Genomic DNA, 27,479 nt, shown 5'->3' on the forward strand with positions numbered 1-27,479 from the left:
GTGAACAAGTGAGACGACAAAGCTCCAGTCAGTGCGTTTAAGAAGCACGGTGCGCCGCCACATGGCAGCAGCAATGGCATGCCTAATCTGTAGCAGATGAAGAAAATTTGGCAAACTCACATTGTACAAGACACAAAGCTTTAAAGGAAAGAAATTTTTTTAAAATCTGCATTAACTATTCTTTTTCAAGTTATTACAAAGTGGAACTCAACCTTAAATTTAAGATTCTGCAACAATGTAAAATTAAAGAGGCCTTTTATCTTAGGGTGCCAGAAAAATCAAATTACGGCATTGGAAAATATTCTCCTAGCAACAGAAGCATGTTATTTCTTTTTCCAGTGAGTTTAATTATTTCGTTTCTAAGATTTCCCAATATTAATGTTCATTACTATTAATAAATAACTCCTTAAGACAAGAATTTCTCCTTGAGGTCTCAAAGGTGAACAGATAATGAAAATACACCCTAGAATCTTATGTGCACACTCACTTCCCAAGGAGGGGCTTCTAGATCATCCAGACTCTCAGGGCATCCTTAACCTTTAAAAAAAACGATTAGCTTAAGGGCTAGCATTGATTTTCATCATCTTTAAATAAATGTACCAGTGACACACAACACAAAGCAAATAATGGATGAATTTGAATTTTCAAAAATATTTTTGATTTTTACTACTGTTTGAAGCCCTTTACCGCTGTAGGAAAAATCCAGTTAAACTGTTCAAATCTCAATACAAGAAAACTAGTCTTCCATTTATAAAAGCACTTTAAAGCCAAAAGCTTAAAATTAAACAAGGCTATATAATTAGAACAAGACATGTCTTGACTTTATCTTATTAAAAATGAAAAGTAAGGTCACCCATATGAGAGCCTGACCCTCGACCTAATGAGCTATTAGACATGGAGAACCAACAATGAGGAAAACTCACAAGAATTCTGCAGAAAACGCTGCCTGTCTTACACAGAACATGCCAAGAGGGTATGAGCTAGGAAAACCCAGGCCTGCTTACAGCACCTCCAGCACACCACAAGGGCTATGTGACAGAGCCTGGGGGAGGACACAAGAGCCCTCCTGGCACATGGACAGCAGTCAGACACTAGGAGAGAAATAGAGGATCTACACAGAACAGACACAGTAACATGTGAGGAAGGGTTGCAAAAGAACATTTTTTTTTAAAAAAGGAAGAAAAAAAACATGGTATTTCTAACATTCTCATCCAAGTATGACTCAAATACAGTGGATTTTAAAAGGCTCATGCAAACAACTCTAATTAAGGCTATGAGAACACATAGAAAGGGAAGGATGTTAGGAAGAAAAGGCTCACCAGGAATGGGTAAAGAACAATGGAGACGGAAAGGACCCACATACATCAGAAATGTGTGAAACTGTCAGACAGTAAAAATAAATATTGAAACCAAACATCCAGCAATATCTTAGTCAGTGTTTCTTACTAAGGAATGGAGGAGGACTGCTTTTGGTTTGAAAGCAGGGTGTTGCTATGCAGCCCTGGTTGCCCTGTCACTAGGCCATGTAGGCTACTCACTATGTAGACAACACAGGTAGGTCACTATCCTCATGCTCAGTCTCCTAAGAGCTAGGATTACAGACATGCACCACTGGGTGTGGCTAGAGTTCTGCTTTACACTGCCTGTCTTCAGGATGTTTTACTCTCATACGTAGTAGTCTAGAATAAATCAACTCAGGATTAGTACTCTCCAGGATGGTAAAAAGGCTCTTTACTTAAGGGCATTCAGGTTACAGAAGCATAGACACCTGTCAAATTCACCAAGTAGCATGCATAAAACTTGTTTTTAAAGGCAGGTTTCCACTATATTGTCTAGGTTACCTTGAACTCAGGCCACAGATATCCTACACTTCAGTTTCCAAACATCTGCAATTCCACGTCACACTCCAGCTTGCTATCTAAGACTGGCAGAGGCACTTCAGTGAACACTGAGCTCTAAACACACTTTGCTGCTAAAGAGCTCAGGGATGGAAGGCACTCAGGTCTCCAGCGCAGTAAAGAGAAAGTCAGATGGACTGATTAACGAGCAGGTGAAGTGGACGATAAAGCACAAACCTGTCAATTCTAGACTCTAGGTACCAGGCACATAGTTAAAAAGAATTAGGTCTGTATCTCTGTAGATTTTAAATATTTAAACTCAATATTCTATATACATGGATTTTATTTTCAAGGTATGGTAATACTCCAAGAGGGTAAGTAAAAGGTATATATGTGCATGACTATATTGGTTTTTATAAACAAACTTTTTATATGATTATTACCTATTTCTACTTGTTTCATCACTAATGTTTACATATGTCTGTATATGAGATTATCTTTCAAAGACAAGATTTTGTTTGTTTGTGTTATTTCTTTAATAGAGACTGGGGGCGGGGGGAGCCTAAACCTAGCCGAAAATGACTTGAATTTCCTGTCCTCTTTGCTTCTACCTTCCAAATAAATACTGGGGTCACAGTATTGTTGCGCCATTTGCCCAATGCTGAGGATAGCACGTGAGGCTTTGCATATCTTAGGCCAGCAGTAACTGAGCTGCATCTGTAGTGCCATAAGAACAGCTTTATTGAGAGGCCAGGCATGTCTCTGCCAAGCATGAAGGGACTAGAAATCTCTATAAATTACCTCCTAACAAGTCAGATTTGTATTAAATTTTAAAATTAAATCAATGGAAAAAGTATCTTCTACGTCATTAAAATAAGAAGTTTTGCGTTAATAAAAGTAGGATGGATCTTGGTTAGAGCCAACCAGGACTCAGAGTAGTGCTAACTTTCCTACCTACAGTGTACAAAACTAAAATCATCCTAATAAAAGGCCTTCATTTCCTTCTACTCCTTTGTTTTGCCTAAATGCCAACCAGTGAGCTTCTTATATTTTACTGAATAAAAAATGGACAATGATTAACATCCCTTAAATGTAAAGACTTTATGTGGGCATTTATGAAGAAACTGGGGTCGGGGTAAAAGCTTTGACAATAAATCAACTAAAGTTATTGTCAAAGCAAAGAACCTTCTAACAAAAGTAGAGACAAAAGCATAATCTCACAAGCTTCATTAATGGCTTCTGACATGTCAGCAACTGAAGAATTAGCTACAATCTGAATACAACACTGGAAGTCCTTCTGAGTTCCCCACTCTAAGACTCGCAGACAACTGCACCGTGCTGTCTTACTCTGAAGGAAGAATGGCTGCTTCCCAGTTTATTATAAATTCCATCTCATCACTGTGCACTGACCCCACGCTGAGGACAGCTGTCCCTTCATTAAAGCCAGGAATAGGCCATCCTCTAATAAACACAATCTTAGGCTAATTCTTTTTGTTGTTGTTGTTGTTGTTGTTGTTGTTGCTTGTTTGTTTTTGTTTTGTTTGTTTGTTCCTCCACATAGCTCTGGCTGCCCTGGAACTCCCTGAGATCCATCTGCCTCTGCCTCCCAAGTACCAGGATTAAAGGCGTACACCACCACTCCTCAGATACGCTAGCTTTTCAAGTCCTGATAGCATTTTATAAAAGGTATACTATAAACAACATAATAATGGCAGACAAACTATATACACATCTATTAATACCAAAACCAGTTCATCACATTATTGTAAAATGTATGCAGTCACTGCAAGATGATACTATACAAATGTATTAAATGAGCTTCAATTTACACTGCTGAGAAATTAAAACAACAAAGGCAGCTGCGTGGGCCAGGCCACTCACTCCACCCACTATTTTTATTGACTTGTATCTCTTAAGATAAGCAAAAAATAGGAAGGTACAACTTTAGGACAACAGATCAATGTGTATGTGAATAAAATGCCAATTTAATCCATTATTCTAAGTTACTCTCCCTTCCAAAAGCTCGCCTTTCATAAGCTACAGTAAAGGAAGCAGCTAAAACAGGTGTAGCGTACTTGCCTTCATTGCTGTGGTTATGAGTCTAGCTTTTAACGGCTGAGCCATCTCTCCAACTCCCTTTTGTGGTATCCTCAAACCCCACTCAAGATGGGGGTCTCAGTATGCAGCTCTATCTGTCCTGGAACTAAGTACACCAAATCTGCCAGCCTCTGCCTCCTATGTGCTGGGATACAAAATGTACCTACACACACCTGGCTCCCATATTGCGTTTTCTAAGATCACCTCTGGAGTGTCAAAGGAATGCTCCCACACCAAATGAATTAAACTTACCAATTTGTTGGACTAAAACATGGTATCTTCTACATGTAACTAGATTCAAATAGGCCACAGGCTTTCATTATCTCAAAGCTACTGTCTCCTCACCTAAAGTCACACCAAAGGATGAGGACAGTACTGCTTCTGGTCAGGCGTTCTTGAATTTTAGGTTTTACCTCAACACTCTAACTACAGTGTCTTAGAGGTTACATATCAACTACTAACACAGAAATCTTGTTGGGAGGGGATGCCACCAGATCCAATTAGCCTTTCTAGTATACATACTACTACTAATTGATAAAGAGAAAGCAAACACACAGCCTTTCCTTACTAGCACTCAAAATGCCCACAAAGACAAGGAGCAAGCAATACACCATGAACGCTTACTGGAAGAAAGGGACAGAGAGACATGGAGAAGGATTTGGAGCTCTAAAACCAAATGAAAACTTAATTGTTCTCTTTGATATACAAGCAATTACATGTAAATTACCAAGAGCTAAGACTGAAAAATTGTTTAATGAAAAGTACCTATGACAAAGTAATCTGATTTTTTTGGTCCCTTATTTTTACTTTTATAAACAACTTTGTTCTATGAAATGAATATGCAAAAAATAAAATAAAAATATAAATGACAATTGAACCTACATTCCAAAGGAAATAACAAATTCCCTTTAACTTGCAGTTAAAAATAAAGCTGAGTGTCCACTTTAAATGTAAGATGAAGTCCCTTACTCGAAACTCCATTACACAAATGTGTTATTAGGTCTGGCACTGAACTTAACGCTGGCACACCCATTAGGCAAGGCTAATGCTCCTGTCTCATGTGGCATTGAGATCTGGTCGCCACTCATTTACTGTAACAGCCATGAGTAATCAATCAACACAGCTCTCCTTAAAGAACACTGTCAGAGACCGAAAGTTTAAAGTGAGGTGATTCCACACAAAAATTAACACAATTCAAAACAGAGCCTCTATCAAACATAAAAAAATGAATGTCTTAAGGCCACCATCCTTGACAGTGTCTCTTTAGTTGGGTTTCAGGTTAAAGTTAGCCATAATTACTAACAATTACTTTATTAGAATAGTCCCAACTTTGAATCACTCACTAGTAGCAAATGTAATAATTTATGACTACAACAACAGTCATTTTTTGGTTTTAGTATATACATAAAAACACTCTTTTAAATTTAAAATACAGTCTTTGCAAAATAACTACTTTAGAAAACCGGCCTTCTCTGAAAAGTAGTAGCTCCAATTAATTTTTTAACATGAATGGTACTTTGAAATTTCAATTTAGTATTTGAGGGTGTTTATTGTTTAGCAACCAAACCTCAAAGCACTTTACCCAGTGCCCTAATAATGCAACCAGTGACTCTTAGATATGAACAGTCACACAAATTACACCAAAGCATCAACTTTTACCTCAGAATACGTTAAGTCTATTTACCACAGTTATTTTATTACTACTGCATTTGCTATAAATATGAACAAAGACAGTAATCTACATCTGAGTCTCTCCCTAGAGTATCAGCATATACACAGGAATTAGGAAGCCTGGTGATATTAACTGCTGTCAGCCCACAGCACTGAGAGGTTCCCAGAGACCCAGCAGTGCAGCAGCAACCTGTTCATTTCCCATACTCCCCACAACAGCAGACATGCTTTCAAAAATCACAAATAGCCAAACAGCTTTCAGAAAGATATATATTTATGTGTATATTTATAAATATATGTGTACACAAACACACACACATATATATACACAATCATCACTGTACACTCAAAAGTCAACAAACTACTTCTAATAATACAATTTTAAAGACATTTTATCCATATATGTATGTATGTATGTGTGTGTGTGTGTATACATATATATATATTCCTAATAGCAATTACCATCATTTTTATAACCTCAAGTGAAAATCTTTGTGTATGTTTTACTCCTTGTTTACTGATAAAGACAAGGGACCATTAAGAAGAGCATAAGAGCAATCAATCAAATTACTTACTGCTAAGGTCAAATACCTACCTTGTTTCTCGTTGTAGATTATATTCTTACACAACAGGTCATTATGGCACAGTACCACAGGTGAGCCCAGGCTGGAAAGAATCTCCTTCATCCAAGTCATCTCCTCCTGAAGAAGCTGAGGGCTTGGGATCTCACTTAGGAACCTTTCCATTTTAAAAGAAAAGTCAGACCTTATTTAGTTGATTGATACACCAAATTTCTTTCAAATTTAAAGCTAAAATTCTACCTCAAATGCGTTCTATTGCATAAGCACATATTCCTGAATTCAACAATAAACCAATGTGTTCCAAAACCTGAATAAAGAAAACCTTTATAATAAACTTAAACATATGGCAGTTAAACTGTAAAGCAGAAACTAAAAACTGATACTTGAAAAGTGAGAGGGACGGTGTACGCAGTTGCTAGCTACAGTGCCACTGAGAGTGCCTCATGCTCACTGCCACCTTTTTACAGCTGAGAGGACTGAGACACAATGAACTCATTAACAGATTAAAGTATATTATTTAAAGTTACACACTGAAAGTATTTATTTTAAACAAGGAAAGATAAAAATGGGTGGTTTTCAAAAAACTACCTAAGAACACTGTCTGAGATGGAGATGTCACACATCACCTACTTCATGTCAACAGCAAAGCTATGGCCTGCCTTAGTAAAACTATCATTAACACAGATTTTAAGCACAAGGGTTAAGAGAATGGTGCCTGGGAAAAAGGAGAAACCCACAAAGTATGGATGTAGGTTATCTACTTGTATAAAATTTAGTAGAAAATAAAATGATACAGAATGGGTAACTTCCTCCAGCTTGCCACGAGCACTCCAGGCAGAGTCACAGACTGCTATTCACGTACTCCTTCCCAAAGAGCTGTCTCCAAAGTCTACCAAAGTACTCTCCACCCTCAACACAAATTAGCTACATGGCAAGACCACCACCAAACCCAGCTACTAACCTACAGTAGTCCCTTCACGGCTGACTAAAATGGAGCTGAGCCCTTGCCAAGGTGACAAGGCAGGGACATAAACTGGTCACCCAGTCAGGCTGGACCCACAGTCTGCTGCTTCCCAGTAGTACACTTACATTATTCTGTGTGAGTGCATGTGCATATGAACACACACTATGAACTTAAGAGATTCTGTGTGTGTATGTGTGTGCACACGCGCTTGCGAGTGCGCACGCACACACACACACACACACACACACACACACACACACACACACACACACACACACACACACGAGAGCACGCGCAAGAGAGAGAAACAAAGCGAACACAGACATGTGGGTAAGCACACTGTCAACACTTTAAATAATGCTTGCTTCTGTTTTTCTGGAAATAGAATTCCTACACAAAGTAAAAGCCTTAATACACTTTAGATATAAACCTAATAAAATTTTTCATGTTCATACTAGGAATAATATTCAAGATTTAGACTATAGAGTAATCTATAGAAAAATCTCATATAAAAAATAAAAAGATCACAGACAATTTGAACTTGGCATCCAATTCAAAAGAGCTAAGATCCCAGAAGGTAAATTTTCACCTTAATAATCTGTTATTTAAATAAACATAGTAAATTAAAATACATTCTTACAGTCCCACATATATACATCTCTGTTTATCATAATTGGTACCAGTGTACCCTTTCCTGGTATTCTTTATAATTATGTCTAAATAAATATATTTGTAGCAACTCCATCTCCCCCTTTATTGTTGTAGGGATTTTTCTTCAGATTGGGGGTGGGAAGGAGAGGGGGCTTCAAAAGGATAAGGAGGTTCTTTTTATAATGTCATCCAAGAGCCACAGTCAATAGTTTTGTTCACTTTAATGCAGAGAGGAATGCAAACCAGATTTTATACAAGCATTATCTTCCAGTACCTACTAAGGGCAAAACAATGCAAATACCAAAGTATTTTACCTTTTATTAATGTCTTCATCAGCAAATCCTGTGGGAATGAGAGAAAAATATTTTCCCATCTTTAGCCACAGGTTAGATTTGGGGATCCAGCCATTGTGCGCATGAATAGCATGAATTTTAGCAAGCTGACGAGCTATTAGCCTGTTTAAAGAGAAAACAGCACAAAACCTTAAATTAGTAATAATTAAGTTGTCTATTTAGAAAAGACTCTCACTCTATCACCATTAGGGTCCTCAACTGCCTTCCACGCACTTCTGAGGTGTTTCCGTCTACGCTCCATTGTAACAGTCGCGCTGCTTCCTGCGTGTCTTTCTGGATTCCTCACAGCTGCTTGCTAAGCCTACAACGTCCGTGACTCCTGATGCATACACACAGGAATTTCTGACCCATCCTGGCCACAGCTTATCACTACTATATCTATGGTCCCCAGAAGAAAAAGCTACCCCCCATTAGTGGTACTGCTAAAAAAACAATTTGCTATCCCCCCAAATTCTGATGTAATAGGCTTGGTTATGATCTAGCTAATGAATGAGAATATTTTAAAAAGACTCCCTGATAACCTAACACACAAAAATACTTGAGAACAATTCAAACTAAGACAGAGAGCCAAGTGCCATACAGCTGTGATTAAATAAACTTTTAAGTTTCTACAATTATTCTTGTCCAATTTTTTTGAGATGAAGTGTCATATACCCTCGGCTAGCCTTAAGACTCTGTAGCAGAAGATGACCCTGAAGTTCTGATCACCTTGTGCCAACACTCCCTACGTAGGAATGCTGCCCCGACTTCACTCATATCAAACAAGTACATCACCATCTGAGCTGTAGCCCCAGCTCTCCATCAGGAATACTCTGGGGTTTTAGTCATGTGTTTAGTTGCCTAACATGAGCACTAAGAACCAAACTCCAGTCTCTGTAAAAGGAACAAGCTCCTACCCAACTGAGTCATCATCATCATCCAGCCCCAATCAGCTTTAAAAAGGTATTTAATATTTTAAAAAAATTACTTTTGTGTTGCTGATATACCTTTGTGAGTCATTCTCGTGCATGTATATGTCTGAGGTAGAAGAGGTACAGACAGGCCTGGAACTTCCTATGTAACAGAGATGATCTTAACTCCTCTGAAGCACAGGTGAGCTCCAGCCAGCACTGGCTTGTTCCTGTCCTCTTCTTCTCGTTGGGTGAGGAGGTAAGGTTACCTCACATCCTGACATTTGCTCTGTGCCACTGGATATGGGAATTTGGCTTGTCCTTCATTTCATTTAAGATCCAATAAAGATGATCAGAGCTTCCTACCCAGAATCCTTTTATAATAATTTATGATTCGGACATACTGCCCTTTTTCCTGTTTCCTGCAGTTTCTGTTTTCTAGTGGTTATTAGAACCTACTAAGTGTTTAAATGCCGGAGGAGTTACAACATGACTGGAGATAAACTGAATAGCAAGCAAACAGCAAATGCACTTAAAACTAGCTTGATTCCTAACAGTTTCTTCTTTTGGTTTTTTTAGCCTCCTTTTGAAAGAGAGAGAGAGAGAGAGAGAGAGAGAGAGAGAGAGAGAGAGAGAGAGAGAGAGAGAGAACAGTAAATCAATTTATCACAATGCAAACCAGATTGTCACACAATATACTTGAAAGAGTCCATGCCTGTTTCTAGCAGTAAATATTATATCTACATAGTGAGGATATGACATTAGTATGTTACATATTCTAAATGAGTAGATTTAACTGAAAATACAAGTAATACCACTTTAATCAAATTTGACCATAAATGCTAAGGTCGGCTTTAGCAAACCTCAGCTGACTAAATCTGCAGTCAGTCCCACATGTGTCTGGGGCCCATGTCCATGAATTCAACCAAGCACAACTGAAATGGCTGAGGAGAAAAAATTATCTCACAAAGTTACACCTTGTTACACTGAGTACTACATAATCTCTATACAAATAACACTACATGGAATTATAGTGAAGCAGCCTAGCCCTCCGAATCCTCCCTCCCTGTCCCCTCCCCACTGTCATAGACTGTGCTCTGCCTCTCTGCAATGGCTCGTCCATACTGAACATACCTAACCGCTCTGGAGAGCATCCCTACTGCATGTAGGGATAAGGTAAGTATCACAGAGACAACCGCAATGGGAGCCACATATGCGCCAGACAAATATCACATCACACAAAGAACTCAACTGATACATCATGTTTTCTAAGTAGCACAACAAAGCCCCATTTTTCTCTCTATTCTATTTTAATGCCTAAGAACTCAGTCACCTATCAGTGGTATTCTTACAGCATCTGTCTGTGTTGGCATGTGAATCAAAAGCTAATGACCGAAATGTCTTTATAGCTGAGTTTTCTCATTGACTTATGCAAGTTTATTAACATCTATCCCCTAGGGTTATCCTGTATCAATTTTATTAAGTTAAATTTAGACACTACAAAGTTCCTGTTAAGTGTTCCATCAGTATTAGCTATCACAGTCATTTGATCATGTCCCCAACTTTAATAAGTGAATTCTGACATTTTTAGAATTGTAATATGCCCATTACAACTGTTTATACAATAACTAACTAAAAAAACCAAGAGCAGGTGTAGGTGGCACAGTAACAAGTGGAGCCCCACCCCAGGGTGCTCGGAGGCTGGGGCTCAGGAGCTGCCAGGCATTTAAAGCCAGCCTGAGCTGCTGCTATGAGGCTCTATTCACCCAAAACCAGAGGACTGAGGAGGGGCAGGGGAATGAGAATATGAAACTGGTCATTGTGTCCCCGTGCCTCAAGCAGAGAAGTCTTATATGGGATTTCCTAGTTAAAAACGAAGGCAGTCAGGCAGGAGTTGATGGCGCTCATGCCTTTGATCCCAGCATTACTGAGGCAGAGGCAGGGGTCTCTTGTGTTCCAGGCCAGCTCGTCTAGGGCTACACAGAGAAACCCTGTCAAACAAACCCTTGTACCAACAAGAGAAAAAGAAGGTAGGAAGGGTGTAAGAGGGAGGGGGAAGGAAAGGGAAAGGAGAAAGAAGGAATGAATGTGTGAGAAAGATTCCCCTTTTGGGGGTGGGGGTGCTGCCCCCCTCCCACGGCCCCCAAAGGCCTGGCTTTGCAGGCTTGGTCTCTAGTTGAATGTGCGACCTGGAGGTGCTGGAGCCTTTTGGAGGTAGAGCCTGGGACCCAGACCTCTTCATATGCCTCTCTGCTTCCTTGCCACTCTGGTCTGATCCACCACGTAATGCCAGTTGCCGCTGCTCTTCTCACCACACCACCCGCCCCACCCCAAAAGAACCAAATGACCGACTGCATAGTTTAAACTCTTCCAACGAAGTGAAAACTGAACCTTTCTTAAGTTAGGTTTGTCAAGAATTTTGTTGAAGAAGTGAAAACTTAGCTCATGGTCAGGAAGCATTCTAAGGTATGGGATGGGCCCAAGATTAGAGTTCACCTAGTAATGACAGCACTGACTGTCCTAAACAAGAGATGGGATTAGTACCCAGTGTTCGCCTGGCCACATTTACATGCAGCTTTCAGACACTTCCTAAAAGCCAAAGTCCTGAGATGGGACCTTGTTATTTTTCATCCTCCAAGCCCCAAATTCCTAGTCTCAAGTAATACTCCTCCCTCAGCCTTTGGAGTAGCTGGGATTATAAGGCTTGGCACTGTACCTATCTGGGTGTGACTTTTAATGTTTGTAAATTGGGCGAGGGGCATGTGTATGGGTCATGTGCCTGCCAAAACTATGGCAGCCAGAAGGTAATAACAGGAACTGTCTTCCTTGATAACTCTTCTTTTTTTGTTTTTGAAATAGTTTTTCTACTAAACCTGATGTTCCCTACTCCTGCTCAACTGGCCAAGGAGCCCCCAAGGATCTGTCTCCACCTTCCACCCCAGGAGTGGGTTGCATGTGTGCAGCACCCTGCATTTGAGTGGTTCTGGGGATGCAACCTCCAGTCCTCAGGCCGTGCAGCAGCACTTTACCCACCGAACCTCCTCCCAGCCACTTTAACAAAAAAATCACATAGCCAAGGTCAGCCCCTGCCTCCCACTTCCCAAGTAAAACCATACATACATACCACACTCAGCAAAAAACTTAGAAGAGCATACTTCCAAAAGCTAACGGAAGGAACCACTTAGCATTATCTATGACAATTTGCCAAAATACTATTAGCAGTTTTAGTATCCAGTTTGTTAAAACTGCAAAGGTTGGCTAACATGTAAAACATTAACACACACTACTTAACACTGTCCAAGTTTAGGAAGTTTACCTACACATACAAATAGAGCATCCTTAGAAAAAGGACACAGATAATTACACAGCTGACTTTGTGTGATAGGTTAGTCGGATCAGACACCCTGAAAACCCTGTATTACAACTGCATTCAGGTTCTGCTGCAGGTATATATACATAGATTCTGTGTTTAAACCTGGCCTCATCCTAAAGACCACACATTATGAACACGCAAATACTCCACAGCCAAAAATTACCTAGAACAGCATTTCCTGGCCTGAAGCATTTTAGATGACAGAAATTCAGCCTGTGTTTTTGTATTAATAAACTTAACCATTATGATAATGTAGAATTAGGTAATATTACTCCTATTTTTTAGATGGGAAAGCGAGGCAGCAAATTCCCACACCTCAGTGAAGGTGAGGTAGCCTGGCTATATGCCCAAATGTCCACAGCTCAAAAAGGTGGCAAGATGGCTTTAATAGTATGTCTGAATGAAAGCCACAGGACGTCTAATGTATTATTTCAACATGGCCCCTCATTCCACAGCATCCTACCAGTATCCGCAAAGTAGAAAACAAACCCCTATGTCCTGTTTCAACTATTATGTCTGTAAAGTAAGAGTCTCCTGAATGGAAACTGCTGACTGGCGTGTGTCACTGAGTCCCAGTGTGAGGGACTGAAGACAACTCAACGGTCCTGGTGCAGAATGAAGGAGACGTGGGATCGGCACAGGGAATGAGGTCATCAGAGATGGAGTGCCGCAAGAGCTGTGCGCACCGCAGGAACTGCGCTCAAGGGCACGTAAACCACCCTGTTCTACTTAGCCGGCAGGCAGGACTATGTGATGAGACTGTGTCTCAAAAACAAACAAAGGAGCATGGGAGCACAGACCTGCATCTCAGCACCCAAAGATAACGGCAGAAGAATCGCAAGCTCCAGGCCATCCTCAGTTACAGTTAAGTTTGAGGTCAGCCCGGGACCATGAGCTCCTTCCTCATTAGAAAAACAATATTTGTATATAGTGTTTAACAGAATTTCAGGGCAGGCAAATGATATGGCGCATTTCATTCTAATTAGTTTTCACTCAAAAAAGGTTACAGTACAAGCCAGGACTGCTCCTCCATGAGACATCGTCTCCATGTCCGCTCTCACGCTCAAGTTGAACGTGTTTGCTCGTCACACTAATTAAAACATGATGTCCACTTGACAATCTTTATATTTTAAAATGTTTCAACTTTTAACATAGGAAATATTGGTAAACATGGATCAAACACAAAAGTCTGATGGATGTTCAAACATGTTCCTTCTTGAGAGGGACACAGGCTGGGATTGCAGGTGTGAACTACCATACCAGGCTGTTAAAAAGTGTCTAAGAAGCCAGCTAAATGTCACAGCAGGTAAAGGGACTTGCTATGCAACTCTGATGGACTGAAATTGATGCCAGAAACCCACAGGGAAAAAGGTTTTCTGCTGACCACTAAAAATGTGCTATGGCAAAAAACACCCAGACTCAAAACCTCTCCATTCTCATGTGCTCTCTCTCTATCTCTTCTGTCACTCTCTCTACGAGAGCGCACATGTACACACACGTACACACACACACACACACACACACACACACACACACACAACCTTCCCTCCCCCCCCATACACATACCTGCCTGCCCCCTCTCCCTCCTTTTTCTCCCCCCCACCACATTCACAAAAACTAAATGTAATTTTAAAAAAATTTTTAGTGCCTCTAGTGCACATAGCATTCTTTTTTAAAAGAAGAAACTTACAAAATTACCTGAAAATGGCTGGGTTGCAGACATGCTGTGGGTCCAAAGCTTCCCCCTGGATAAACTCATAGCATAATCCATTGTTAAAGGTGCAATAGAGCTGAGGTGCACAGCCATGAGCCTGCAGCACACGGAAACTTTTCACTTCTTCATCTCGGTCGACTAACAGTTCAGTCTTGTTGCCATAAATCCTCACCAGAACTACATCTTCCATGGTGTCACCCACATAGCAGGCGATGAGTTTGTTTGTGATCCCATCTGTGAACAGCTGCCAGAAGAAAATAAGAGAAATGCTAACAGACTTTCCTGAGGCTGGAATTAAAGATAGCATGTGAGTAAAATGGTAACTGGAAACACAAGTTTGGGTATAGTTTAGTACATGGGTAGCATACACCTGACCCTGGCCTCAATCTCCAAAACTCAGGAAAAACACCTACTTTTGAACGACCCTCACTGGTGTGGAGGACCCTTGGTAGTGTGCTTCCTCAGCAGGCAAGTCCTTATTTGACCCCAGCACCACTGGGGAAGGCACCTGAGGAGTGAGTGAGCCCACTTGGGGAAGATAGACTAGCCTGATAGACTGTGTGCAATAAGGCAAAGGAGGGGACAAGGACACAGTGGGTAGAAGCTCTGTAAGAAGATTGGCTCTATTCACCGAGACAGCACAGAGGGTGAAAGCTCTTAGCAGCACACCTGACACTAGACTTCAAGCCCAGGAGGAGCCAGCAGAGAAAGGAGAGCATTCACTGTGACCTCTGCTGACAGTCACAGCATGTCCATGGCCACAAATACACACAAAAGAGATGGAACAGAGGGGTCTGAGAAAGGCCAGATGTCATGACTCCCACTCTAACAGCAACACTCAAGAGGAGCCTGAGTTTAAGGTTAGCCTGCACTAACTACACAGTGAGCTCCAAGACAGAGTAAAACTATCTCCTGCAAAACAAGAGTTTGAGAGGGAAAACAATCTATGTAATTAGATTAAATGCAGAATACAAATAATCCAATTAAAACCTGAGTATGAGGGAAACTAGATTTTGCTATGTCAACAGAAAGCAGGTGCTGCCACCTAAAAAGGGAGCACAACCATATAAACATTACTAATAACCCTAGTCCAAGATTTAGCATCTAGCCCTGCAGAAACCAATCCCTTTAAATGCATATGCGCACAACCAGAAAGAATAAGCACCCTAATCACTGCAGAGAATTAGCATACCACTCACACCCTCATTTTCAAAATCGAGAAAAGTGATTCCATGTAGGCAGTCAGCAACACTCACAGAACAGGCACCACGTCCAACCGGACACACCTCCTCCTCTCCAAAGCTCAAGCGCTTACGAACTGGCCTGATTATAAAGGTCTCAGTAATGCCACAAGCTTAACACCCAAGAGCACTTTCTTAAACAGTTGGAACTAAGCCACATGACAACAAAATACACACCTCAAGTCCTGTGACTTATTTTTATTACAATGTTTAAATGCTTTAGAAATGACAAAATCAATTAGAAATTAATCAAATGGACATCTAAAGGTCTATGAGACAGGCATGCCCTAGACGGGAATAAGAAACGCAGCAGGTCAGCTGTGGGGGCACTTGCCTTTAATCCCATCACTCATTTGAGGCCAGCCTAGACTACAAACCCTGTCTTGGAAAATAAAAGGGGCAGGAAACAGGGAGTGGGGAGGGGGTGTCAGACTGAGGAGCAGGAAACAGGGTGGGGAGGGGGTGTCAGACTGAGGAGCACTAACAGGCCGTCCATAAGTGACATGTGTCTTACATGGTCAGTAGAGGTGTGAGAGTCAGTCTCTGTAACCTGGTATTGGTATCACCACAACAAACACAATGAGCAATCAGGCACTGAGTGGAACAATACTTGGTTCAGAGAACAGCCAGAGCGACTGGAGCTTCCACGGTGGCTGTCAGCCCTCATACTGAGCAGGGACCTCCTAGCACTAGACACAGACAGCGAGGCTGCTCAACAGAAAGACCTGTCACCTCCCAACAGAAGACAGATTTAGTAGGGTGGTTGTATCTGTCTCCCTAGAAGCTGAAGGAGCTATATAATATAACATACATGCTTAACAAAACAAGCAAAGACTGATTCTGAAATGGTGTGATCACCACATACAGTAAAAGTTCAGCACAAACTAAATGATCTCTTCTGAGAAAGGGCAAGAAGACTGCACAAGAGACTGCCTTTAGTTAATATATAGTAAAGGATATATGAGTGAAATTAAGTTTCATTCATTAAAAAAGAACATGTAAGGCATATAAGTTAGTGGTATACTATACATCTAACATGCAGATAAAGCCTAGATTCAACACTCCACAGTGACACACACACACACACACACACACACACACACACGTGCACACAGAGTGATTTAGCCTTCCAATTCAATAAGCTAGAAAGGAAGCTAAACATGGCAGTTGTGTCGGGTACCTATAAATGTAAACGCACCGGGACTGAAGCAGGAGGGATCCCAGGGATCCCAAGCTAAAGAACGGCCCGGGCTCTATGATGAATGGAAGGGGGGGGAGAGCTAAGAAAAAGGAATGAGAAAGAGCAAGAGCAGTGACATACTGAGATCTCATACTTCCACACAGAAAATAACACCTCCCAGTCTGAACCTAAAGCTCAGCAAGACTTACAAAGGGGAAACAACACAAGGCCTCTTAGACAGTCTAAGGCTGTGATCCTCAGTCAGAACACTCAAGCAAGAGAACTCAAGAATGAGCTCAAGACCAACCTGTGCTGATCTGGTCTCCTACAAAACACAAACTAAAACTTTACTTTCGTGAAAACACAAAAATAAAACTCTTAAATTATAATCAATAGAAACATAAAACAAGTATGACATCTCAACTAAATTTTCTCCAGGAATGCAAAGGTGACTTAATGTTTAAGTTTTTAAATTCTATGCATTTACCACAGTAACAAAAATGAATACACTGAATGCACTAAGCTGTCTGTGAAGAAGGGTCTAATAGCCCAGGCTGGCCATGCACTGAGGCTGAAGGGGCACTGATACAGACACGCATCATGCCCAGCTCACTCTGGCTTTCTTGTTAGCTCTTTCATATGAGTGTTCTGCCTACATGTATGTCTGTGACCCATGTATGTGCTTAGTACCTGCAGAGGACACTAGAGGTCCTGGAACTATACTTGCAGATGCCTGTGAGCTGCCATGAGGGTACTAGGAGGGGAACCCAAGTTCTCTGAAAGAGCACCCAGAGCTCTTCATCACTGAACCAACCAACTCTCCAGCCACATCTTACTATTTTAAAGAAGGAAAATATATGAATACACAAACATATGTCCTTGTATGTAATTTATACACAGAGAAAGAACCATCTGCATCTATAGGTTACATATCTGTGGCCTCAAACAACCCTGGATCAAGAATACCTGAAGAAAAGGAAGCACGCCTGCACAGCATAGCACAGACTATCAGGCATCATTCCCTACAGGTAACGGCACTGTACTAACTGTGTTACCTAGGTTACCTAAATGGTAGGAGAGGATGTCCACAGGCTAGTTATATGCAAGACTTTTAACCTACAAGGATCCTGAAACATCCCCAGACATCAGAGAGGATACAGCAAAGGAATGATGCTTCACTATTACAATAGTGTGTGATTCTGACTCAACCTTGGAAATTATCAATTTTTAGGAAGAGAAAACCATGTCACCGGTGAGGCTGCCATGTTTAGCTAAAGCCACAGAGTAATAGAATCTACTTAACACCTGATGCTATGCCACAAATTTTTAGGTCAGCAACACAAGCCCAAGTCATTCATTACCTGTCAAAAATAATGAGACAAAGTGCCTGAGCGCTGGGTTGTCTGTCAGAATACTGCCAACTGCTAGCCAACTATCAGGGTGAGCAAAATCCGGAACTGACAGGACCAACTCCAGAAGAATTGGGTCACTGTATCTACAACAATGTGCTAAACACTGAGAAAGTGTATGACTCCCTGTCAGTGAGACACACTACCACAAAAGGAAGACAGTGGCCAAGCAGGACTGAGCCAAAAAAAAAAAAAATGCCTGGGGCTGCTTATCTCAGAACCATCACAGAATAAGACCTGCACTTGGTGACAGCTCCCTACTTACAAGAGTACAACTCAAGGCAGGCAGGAAGTCAGCAAACCAGGCAACCAACGGGAGAGGAGCTGCCTCTTTTCTAAACCAGTTAGGACAATGGAAGTGACAAGAGTCTGAGGCCAGCCTAAGCTATACAGGGTAAGGAGTGTGTGTGTGTGTGTGTGTGTGTGTGTGTGTGTGTGTGTGTGTCTGTATGTGTGTGTGTGTGTGTGTGTGTGTACACATATGCATGTATGTATAACTTATTTTGTGGGTTTAGGAAATTTATGACATTTTCATACAAGCTAGTTATGGCTGGGATCCTGGAGAACCCAGAACTCACTGTGAAGATCCTTAATAGCTGTGACAAATGTCAGCATGCTGCAACTAGTAGCTAGCTGGTAAAATGAAAATTGGCTCCTATGCACTTAAAATGGACCACCCTAGGTGAGGTAGCTGAGCTGTGTACACAGGTATCAGCCTGACTTCATAAGGACCAAAAGCTGGTTTCTTTTTAAGTACCACTGTGAGGAATGCTCTGCTCATGGAGAGAACACATACTAGGTGTCGTATTATTCCACATAACACGGGTGAACTCTTTAATTAGATGAGAAAGGCCATAGATAAAAATAAGCATTCCTAAAGAAATTCTGCTTCGAGACTGCATATGAAGCCACAGCTGAGTGTAATGGCACCATCTTGGGATTTACAGACCTACCAGCTGTCATATAAGCTTCTTTCCCCAGAGTTTATCATCACACAGTTTATGACACATAGTTTATCATCTCTCTAGTCCAGTAAGAACATACCCTATGGAAGCAGTCAGAAAATTCATCCAAATCACAAAAATGTATACGAGTGGTCTTGACTATCAAAAAACTGAAATAGCTTCAACAATGTTAAAGGAAAAGCAAACCAATAAAAGGACAAACTATGGATCAAACACTTGCAATCCTAGTACTTGGGAGACAGGCAAAGGGACCTTACGTTCAAGGGCAGCCTGGGCTACATATGACTGTAAAACATAAAATTACATAGCTGCAGTTTTTTTTTTTTTTTTTTTTAAAACAGGTTCTCTTTATGCCCTTTGTTGTCCTAGATCTCACTGTGCACCATGGTGTGCTTAAAAAAAAAAAAAAATCCCTCATCCACAACAATTCGTTTTGTGAAAGGGAAGAAGACGACGCTGCTACTGTGGTCACCACTAGGGGGAGGGCAAGGTTAAGACCAGAAAGTAAAGATAAGTTCTGGCATTACTTCTTGCCCAGGGTCTGGGGCTACACAACTACTGTTTCATGAATTTCTCTCCCACTTATTTTTGGGACAGAATCTTGTGCTGCTTAGGCAGGCCTTGGCCTCCTGAACTCAAATAACCTCAACCTCCTAAGGAGCTAACCCTATAGGTGAGTACCACCATGTGCTAGCTAAGCTTACTTTTGTTAATGAAATGTACAATCTAAAGTTTCAGATGTATTTTTTGGCATGTGTGGCATGTACATGTGAGTATCCACATGTATGCAGGCACACATGGAGAAGCCCAAGATCAAAGGCCTCCTCAACCACTCCTCCTCCTTACCAAACATCTCTCAGCTGACTGGCTTGCCCCAGGAAGGCATCTCTAACCTTCTGAGTGCTGGGATTACAACCAGACCCACAGATACACTCAACAGGTCTATGCTGCTGGGAAGTCAACACTCCGGTCTTCACACACAGCAGCAAGCTTAATCTGAGTTTTACCTGCTGAGCCATCTCCCCAGCCCTGATGTATCGTGTGCTATTCTTAATTTCTAATTCCACGTATATGCATAGGTGTTTTGCCTGTGTCTGTGCACGTGTGTGCCTTATGCCAAAACAGCTTTTGGGGTGCAATGTAGGTGCTGGGAACCAAACATAGAACCCTTGAAAAATCAAGTGCTCCTAACAACTGAGCCATCTATCTAACCCCTTTTATCCTAATTCTGTCATTTTTTAAATTGTGTATGTGTGTGTGTTTATGACATGTGAAGGTCATAGACCAGTTTGCTGGTCCTCTCCTAACACATAGGTTCTAGGACTCAAAGTCAGTGAACGAGTCTTGGCAGCAAGTGCCTTTCTTTACCAGTTGAGTCATCTCACCAGACTCTAGGCAGGTACGAGTTGATCTTCCAGAGACCAAGAGTTCGAGTCCCAGGACCCACATTGCTCCAGGGCACCCAACACCACTTCTGTGCTTCATGGGTACTTGCACACATGTCATTCACAGAGATATGCACACATACAGAAACTAAACTTGTCTCAGCCCCAGGATCTACTTGATATTCTACTAGTGTGTGGTTTTATAGGGTTCAAAATTCATCCAAGGTGATCATTTATTCCTCAATTCACATTTATCCTAAAAGCCCAGTGTGTAGGAGGCATGGAGATCCCTGTGCTTACAGGTAAGCACTAGGGAACCTGGAATGTTAGCACACGGAGTTGTTCCTTCAAAGGCAGAGATGCATAACCTGTTATCCACCCAGAAGGCTGGGGGCTGACATGGTTAACTGCCTGGTGACCTTGGCTCTGTCTATATGGCCAGAGACCATACCAGATCCTCCCCAGACCCTTATGGTAACCTTGTTGATCTCTGTCAGTCTAGATACTGTCTTTATGGAAGATGTCACATGTAGTTAATCTACAGAACCCATCTTTATAGAGGGTGTCACCTGCACTTTAGAGTCTCAACAAGATCCCATCTGATCTCTGCTTAGCTTACTTTGTGACTTACTGGCACATGGGACTGAGTTAATAATCACCAGGAAATTTTTCTCCAAAATGTGCTGTGCTTAAATATGCCTAAAATAAACTACTCAGGGTCAGACTCCAGGGTTTGACAACCCTTAGACACAATCCACCCACCCATGGCCATGCATGAGAAGAGAGGTCCTAGTGCCATGAGGCCTCTAACGGTACATGTGATCTGAGGAGAGGTATCTATACCAGGATGGAGACATGATGCCAGCTTCTCAAAGAACTAAGAAGAAAAAAGCTATCAACAGTCAGTTTTTTATTCAGCTAACATTCTCAAGGGTTGGGTAGAATAACTTCTCTGTCTGATAAACTCTTCGCATGTGCATATACATGTGTGCGTGTACTAGAGACACAGGTTACCCAGGGGGCACATTCCACTCTGGTATTTTACTTTTGTTTGTTTGGTTTTTTCCCACACAGGGTTTCTCTGCGTAGCTCTCGCTGCGCTGGAACTCACTCTGCAGACTAGCTGGCCTTGATATCAGAGATCCGCCTGCCTCTGCCACCCAGGTGCTGCGATTAGAGAGGTGTGTGCCACTAAACCCAGCTGGTATTTTACTTTAACGCCACAAAATTTCTCTCAATCAATATTTCTCTGCATTATGTGACACTTCCTGTAACACTAAAATGTCACATCTTTGGAAACATGCACTGCTTTCCAGCTACATCTGTAATAAAAACTACTCACTCCCTAGTGATGGAGATCTTCATCTAAAACCCCACTCCCACGGCTCTGCCCACACTACTTAGGGCTCAGATGAACTGTGTGTGTGAAATGCTTCTTCCTTGCCTGGATTCGTTCATTTCCTTGAAAAAGAAGAGTTGAGGGTTGAGGTGCACCCTACTGTGACTCAGTTTCCAACACCTAACCACCTACCCCGACACAAACCCCACACAAGTTTACATCAGGCCCCCTCCTCTATGAAGCATTTTCCCAATTCTCCAGGGCTGCCTCATGCTCCAGTTCACAGCACAAAGGTACCCAGCTAAAAATTAACATTATCCCTTGTTTAAAAATACGTAAACGGGACGTTGTGGCACTGGGAACTGCCCCAGGGCCACACTCACTAGGCAAGCACTATAGGACTCAGCTACACACTCATTCCTGGGACATGGGAGACATGGAGATTCCTTCTGTTCAACCTCCACTTAGAAGGCTGTGGGAGACGAGACGGGAGCACCACACTGAAGCACACGCAGTTCACTTTAGGAACGTTGTAGTCATTTCCTTTCTAAGGCTCACAGCACTGCCTATGCTGCTGTTTTCATCTGCATTTCTTTTTGTTGGAGGGGGTTACTCTTTAATCCAACAGGCATAGAAGTCAAAATCCTACCACCTAGAACTCCTGTTCTAGAAACCTCATCTCAAAAAATTTTTTTTAAAAAGGCAAGAAACTTGCCAATGATTACAAAGCCATCCTCTTCCCACAACAGTGATAGCCCCAGGCCCATCAAGTAAAACCCACTATAAGGAAGCATTTCAGAGGTTGGGTTTCTGAGTAGGTACAGTGGTTCTGAGACAGGACTAGCCAAATGCTTTCCGTTTCATGCTGCCTTGTTTTAAAGTCCCTTCCACCCCATATTCTCCGACCGGGAGACAGGCAAGAACTGCAATGGGTACTGAGCCAGTGAGTGACAGATCTGGGAGGGACTACCTTAGGGATTGCTGCTCTTTGACCTAGAAAGGCTGTGTGCATGTGTTACGGTTGAGGCAGGGAGACCATGCCTGTGCAAGGCTGACTTCTTAAAAAACAAGTGTTGGTATCTGAAATATCACTAGCAATTTAAGTCTTCAACCACAGTTAAATCATACATCACAATAAAATCCATGGATAGTTTAAGAAAAATCAATAATAGTATTTGAAAGCTGTCAAACATTATTCTTTTTGGCATGAGTCAAATGTCACATAATCTCTCCGATCCTTGCTGATTATTTTTCTAAGACATCTAAGACAGGTACAGGAAGGAGACAAACAGTCTTAAGTGACAGGGGAACAAACAAACAAAGGTGAAGAACAGTAAAGAGCCCACAAGGAAGCCATCTTTATGCTGGAATGTGGTGAGCGGGGCTGGGGCTGGGGTAAAGAACTGTTTGTTGGATCCATTTTATAGCTATGGATAACAAAGCTTAGAAGGGCTAAGAATTTGACCAGAGCTGGGCAGTGGTGGCACATAAAGTCTGAAAATACTGAATGGACATAAGGAACCAATGTCCTAGCAAGTTCCCTGGGACCCTACAGCACAGACGCTGGGGAGTGGGGTTGGGGTTTAATGGGAAGGCTGCTGCACAAAATTAATTCTTGTGTGTGAGGGTACACATGTGCAGGCATAATACAAGTGTGCCTATGGAAGCCCAGAGTTAACATCAGGCGTCTACCTCAAGCTCCACCACCTGAATTAAAGCAGGGATCTCTCACTGAACCCTGAGCTGGATGAGTCCACTTGCTCAAGGAATTCCTGTTTTCTGCCTCAGAAGTGCTGGAAAAGATGTTAATTTTATATCATCTGTAACAAAAATATGGTCTTCCCAGCCCATCAAACTCGGCCATTGTATCACCTACTGTGGACCCCAAGCTAAGAAGAATTTACAGAGTGACATGCTAATGACAATCAATCTTGCTCAAACAGTGATATACAGAGGAAGTCAAGAAATTGTCAGCTTTTTCAAAGGGAAAAGGATTTTATCCAGGCATTGTATTGTAATCCCACAGCTGGAGAGGCTGAGGCAGGAAAATCTAAGAAAATGACAATAGGAAAGAAAAACAATTAAATCTCTTTGATCCTTTATGACTACCCCAAGAAAAGTCCTCAGCTGCATAACAAGGGGCTCTGTCATTTTCTAAATGTGGCCAAGCATGAGTGAAAGAAATGCAGTGAGCACAGAGGCAGTTTGTCCTAAGCCACAGCAGTTTAAGGAGTCAGCCTTGCACAGGCATGGCCTCCCTGCCTCAACCGTAACACATGCACACAGCCTTTCTAGGTCAAAGAGCAGCAATCCCTAAGGTAGTCCCTCCCAGATCTGTCACTCACTGGCTCAGTACCCATTGCAGTTCTTGCCTGTCTCCCGGTCGGAGAATATGGGGTGGAAGGGACTTTAAAACAAGGCAGCATGAAACGGAAAGCATTTGGCTAGTCCTGTCTCAGAACCACTGTACCTACTCAGAAACCCAACCTCTGAAACCCCTTAGAGTGGGGGATTTTTACTTGTTGGCCAGCTCTATCCAAAGTAAGAGCCATTCTCATGGGCTAGTGAGTTCTAAGGAGACTATCTCTTGTAGCATCATCAAGTCTCTTTGTTTTGAGCCCTTTTTTTTTTCACATTCCAAGTGTTAGTATTACAGGAATAAGTACCAGGAAAGACAAGAGTTGTCACAAAAGCTTCTAAAATATATTATATAAGAATTTATTTTTAATATATTTTTCTTCTGGGGGCTGGAGAGCAAAGACAGGGTTCTCAAGTAGCTCATGCTGGCCTGGAACTTCTTATGTAAAGCCAGGAACAACCTTGAGGTCATCTTCCTGCCTCCACTACACACAGCCAAGAAAAATGTTAGTTTTGGGAAGAAAAAACAGGGAGAGTTTAGGATAGAAAGCTTGTGTAGCATGACCTATGCTCAAACTTCCATTCCCAGAACCTTATACAATAGGGGAGGGGGATACCAAAACAAGCTATTGACACCAGCTGACCTAAAATTCCATTTATCTTTTGGGCTATCGGATACGTGCTCCTCTTTCACAAACAAGGCAGGAGTATTAATTTTTATAGTTCAAAAGGTAGAATTTGAAAAGAAACTATAATCATTTAATACTAAACAAGCAGACCACAATGACAAAAGTCTTTAAGCCCAAGGCTCAAGAGGCAAGTTCCAGGCCAGCCTGGTCTACAGAGCCAGTTCCAGGCCAGCCTGGTCTACAAAGCCAGTTCTAAACCAGATAGAGGTACAGTGAGACCTTTGTCTCAAAAAAATAAAAAAACAGAATTATTAAACAAAGCCCCCAGGCATCATTACTTTGCTCCTCTACTGAGCTAGGGGTAATAAAAACCCTAACCTTGGCTTACTGATAGCTCAGCTTCTGGTCCAAGAGTTGTGCTTGCAGGAGGGAATGAATTTCTAATTATCAATTCTAGAAGTGACTGAGAGCTCTGTCAAATACAGTTAAGTTCAGATCATGAACCCAAAGATTAAAGTTCACAGTCACGACACAGGAAAGGAACAGTGGAAAAACCTACAACTCCACCACAATGGAGCCTGAAACAGGATTGACCAACAGGTTGAGTGACCAATCTAGCCACCTTGCCTCAAAAAAAAAAAGAAAGAAAAAGAAAAAAGGTTGCAGCATATAAATGATTTACCCTGAACTTCTGTACAACAACCAAAATAATTTTAAGTCTTTTTTTACATATACCTTGGCTTTCCCTCACTAAGTTTCACCTGAGGTAAGAGAGAGCACCTACCTAATATTTCCTAGGCAACGATGACTTAAAAAGAGCTCAGTCCAACACAGCACACAGCATTCCATTCAACAGCTATTACCACTTTTCTACACACAAATAAATGAAAGGAAATTCCAAGCTTCAAACTTTAAAAATCACTGTTTAAAAAAAAAACAAAAAAAAAAAAACAAAAAAAATGGGATGCCAGCACTGCAATTTACCAGGAAGCAGCACTGCCTTTAATTAGTAAGATGTTTTCCAGAAATACATTTTATTAAATTTTAAAACTCTCTCAAACAAGTGAGTGAATACACACTATAGGAACAATCTAACATGAAGGCTACATAGTGAGTTCTGTAGAACACTTGCCTAGATTTCAGAATAGCCTTTCTCAGTACTGCAAAAAAAACACACACAAACACACACACACACACACACACACACACACACAGAGAGACATGCTTCCATTTGAAAAGCACTTCCTCGAAGGAAATGCAATAAATTTCCAAGTTATACATAAAAATCATTTCGAATCCACTATTTCCTATATACTCTGCCACCGGGCACGCCTTAAATTTTAAAGTCTTTTGTCTAACAAGTTTCTTCCCCAAAACATATGGGTTCCTTTCAGTTGCTCAGAACCCTTCTAGCAAAAACCGAAACTAAAACTCAAAAGCCCCCAGGTGTCAGGAACTGCTTTGGGGCCTAGACACTACTCATGTTTTAATTATACTTAAAAAAAATAATTTAGCAAAAAACTTAAATCAATAAATCCTGTATAAATCCCACCATGTATTGGAGTCATCAAAACGAGGCAGACGACTCGGACAATCCAGATAAATGTTTCCCCCATTACTGCTCAAACCTAAAACAAGCCCCAGCCGTTAAAAATTTACTAATTTGGCTTGTTTGAAAATTCATTTTAGTAATCCCTAAAGCTGTGCACTGAAGAAATTAGAACCAATCACACTAAAATTCTGGGTTTGGGGGAAAATAACTTGGAAGTGCCCTTTTTTTAACCCTAGATTTTCGGGGAAGAATGGGGGGGGGCTTTATCCTTGAGAATTTTTGTCTTTAAAAATCAGTGACTCACGAAAATATTCCCAGGCCACTGCTTACTCCAACCCAGAGCACTAATTCTTCTAAGACTTTACAAATTTAGAAACACCAACTCCAGCCTTCCGATAACGCAAGGACTGGCGTTCCCTAGCATCCTGGCGTGGGCAGCATCAGGTCCACGGTCATTCCGCTTCGGAATGGAGTTCTCTCGCGGCTCGGAGGATGTGGGAAGATCCCAGGCTGGATAAGGCAGGGATGGGAGGGAAGCGCAGGGAGGGAGGGCGGCGGAGAGGACCGCGGGAGGCGGATGGGCTGCGGGGTCTGGCAGAGGAAGGAGCCCTGGACCATGACGAGGGCCGCGGCAGCCATCCCCGGGAACCTCTCCGGGGCCCGGGCAGGCGTCGCTGACGCGGCGGCTTCGGGAAGGAAACCCGGTGCCTGCCCGGCCTCACCTGCAGGTTCACCTCCCGAGGGTCCCAGTGCGGCCGCAGGTGCCGCAGCAGGCTCAGGGCGCCGTCGCGGCAGCGCTGCTCCTCCTGGTCCTGCACCGTCACGTCGAGCTTCGGCACCTCGGGCGAGCCGGGCGGGACGTGGATGTAATTGGCCATGGCCCAGGCGACGGCGGACACGACCACGACGACCACGGCGACGGCGACCACGAGCGCGGCGGGCGCCGGCAGGCTGCTGGACCCTTCCGTCCCGGGGCGCCCTCGGCGGAGGGCTGCGGCCGCTCGGACGCACGGGCGGGCGGCGGGGGCGACGGGGCGGCCGGACCGGGTGCGCAGTGCAGAGAAGCGGAGGCACGGCCGCTCTCGGGAAGATGCCTCAGTGCGCTAGACCGCGGCCAGCCGCGAAGCATGCCGGGACTGGCCTGACGCTAGCGTCACGCCGGGGGCGGAGCCTCGGCTGCGTCAGGCGGCCGGCGGAGTGGCGAACCCCGCGGCACAATGGGCGGGCCTCGGGGCTCTTGGGGATTGGGGTCCCGGGGAGCGCGCACCGCCAGGCACTCCGCTACTGCG

The 27,479-nt window shown here is 42.5% G+C and overlaps 1 protein-coding gene across 1 annotated transcript in view; it reads right to left on the reverse strand.

Moving 5' to 3' along the window:
• ETNK1 (ethanolamine kinase 1) overlaps positions 1-27,278 on the reverse strand; it is a 40,718-nt gene extending 13,440 nt beyond the window's left edge. Inside the window, exons 1-4 of the mRNA XM_080914569.1 lie at positions 26,913-27,278; positions 14,117-14,376; positions 8,117-8,257; positions 6,202-6,344 (exon numbers count right to left, since the gene is read on the reverse strand). Coding sequence (XP_080770695.1) covers positions 6,202-6,344; positions 8,117-8,257; positions 14,117-14,376; positions 26,913-27,068 — 700 coding nt within the window. The 5' untranslated portion in view covers positions 27,069-27,278. The remainder of the gene's footprint in view (positions 1-6,201; positions 6,345-8,116; positions 8,258-14,116; positions 14,377-26,912) is intronic.
• Positions 27,279-27,479: the final 201 nt, after the last annotated feature.

The sequence above is a fragment of the Micromys minutus genome, assembly GCF_963924665.1.
Source record: "Micromys minutus genome assembly, chromosome: 3".
Classification (NCBI taxonomy): Eukaryota; Metazoa; Chordata; class Mammalia; order Rodentia; family Muridae; genus Micromys; species Micromys minutus.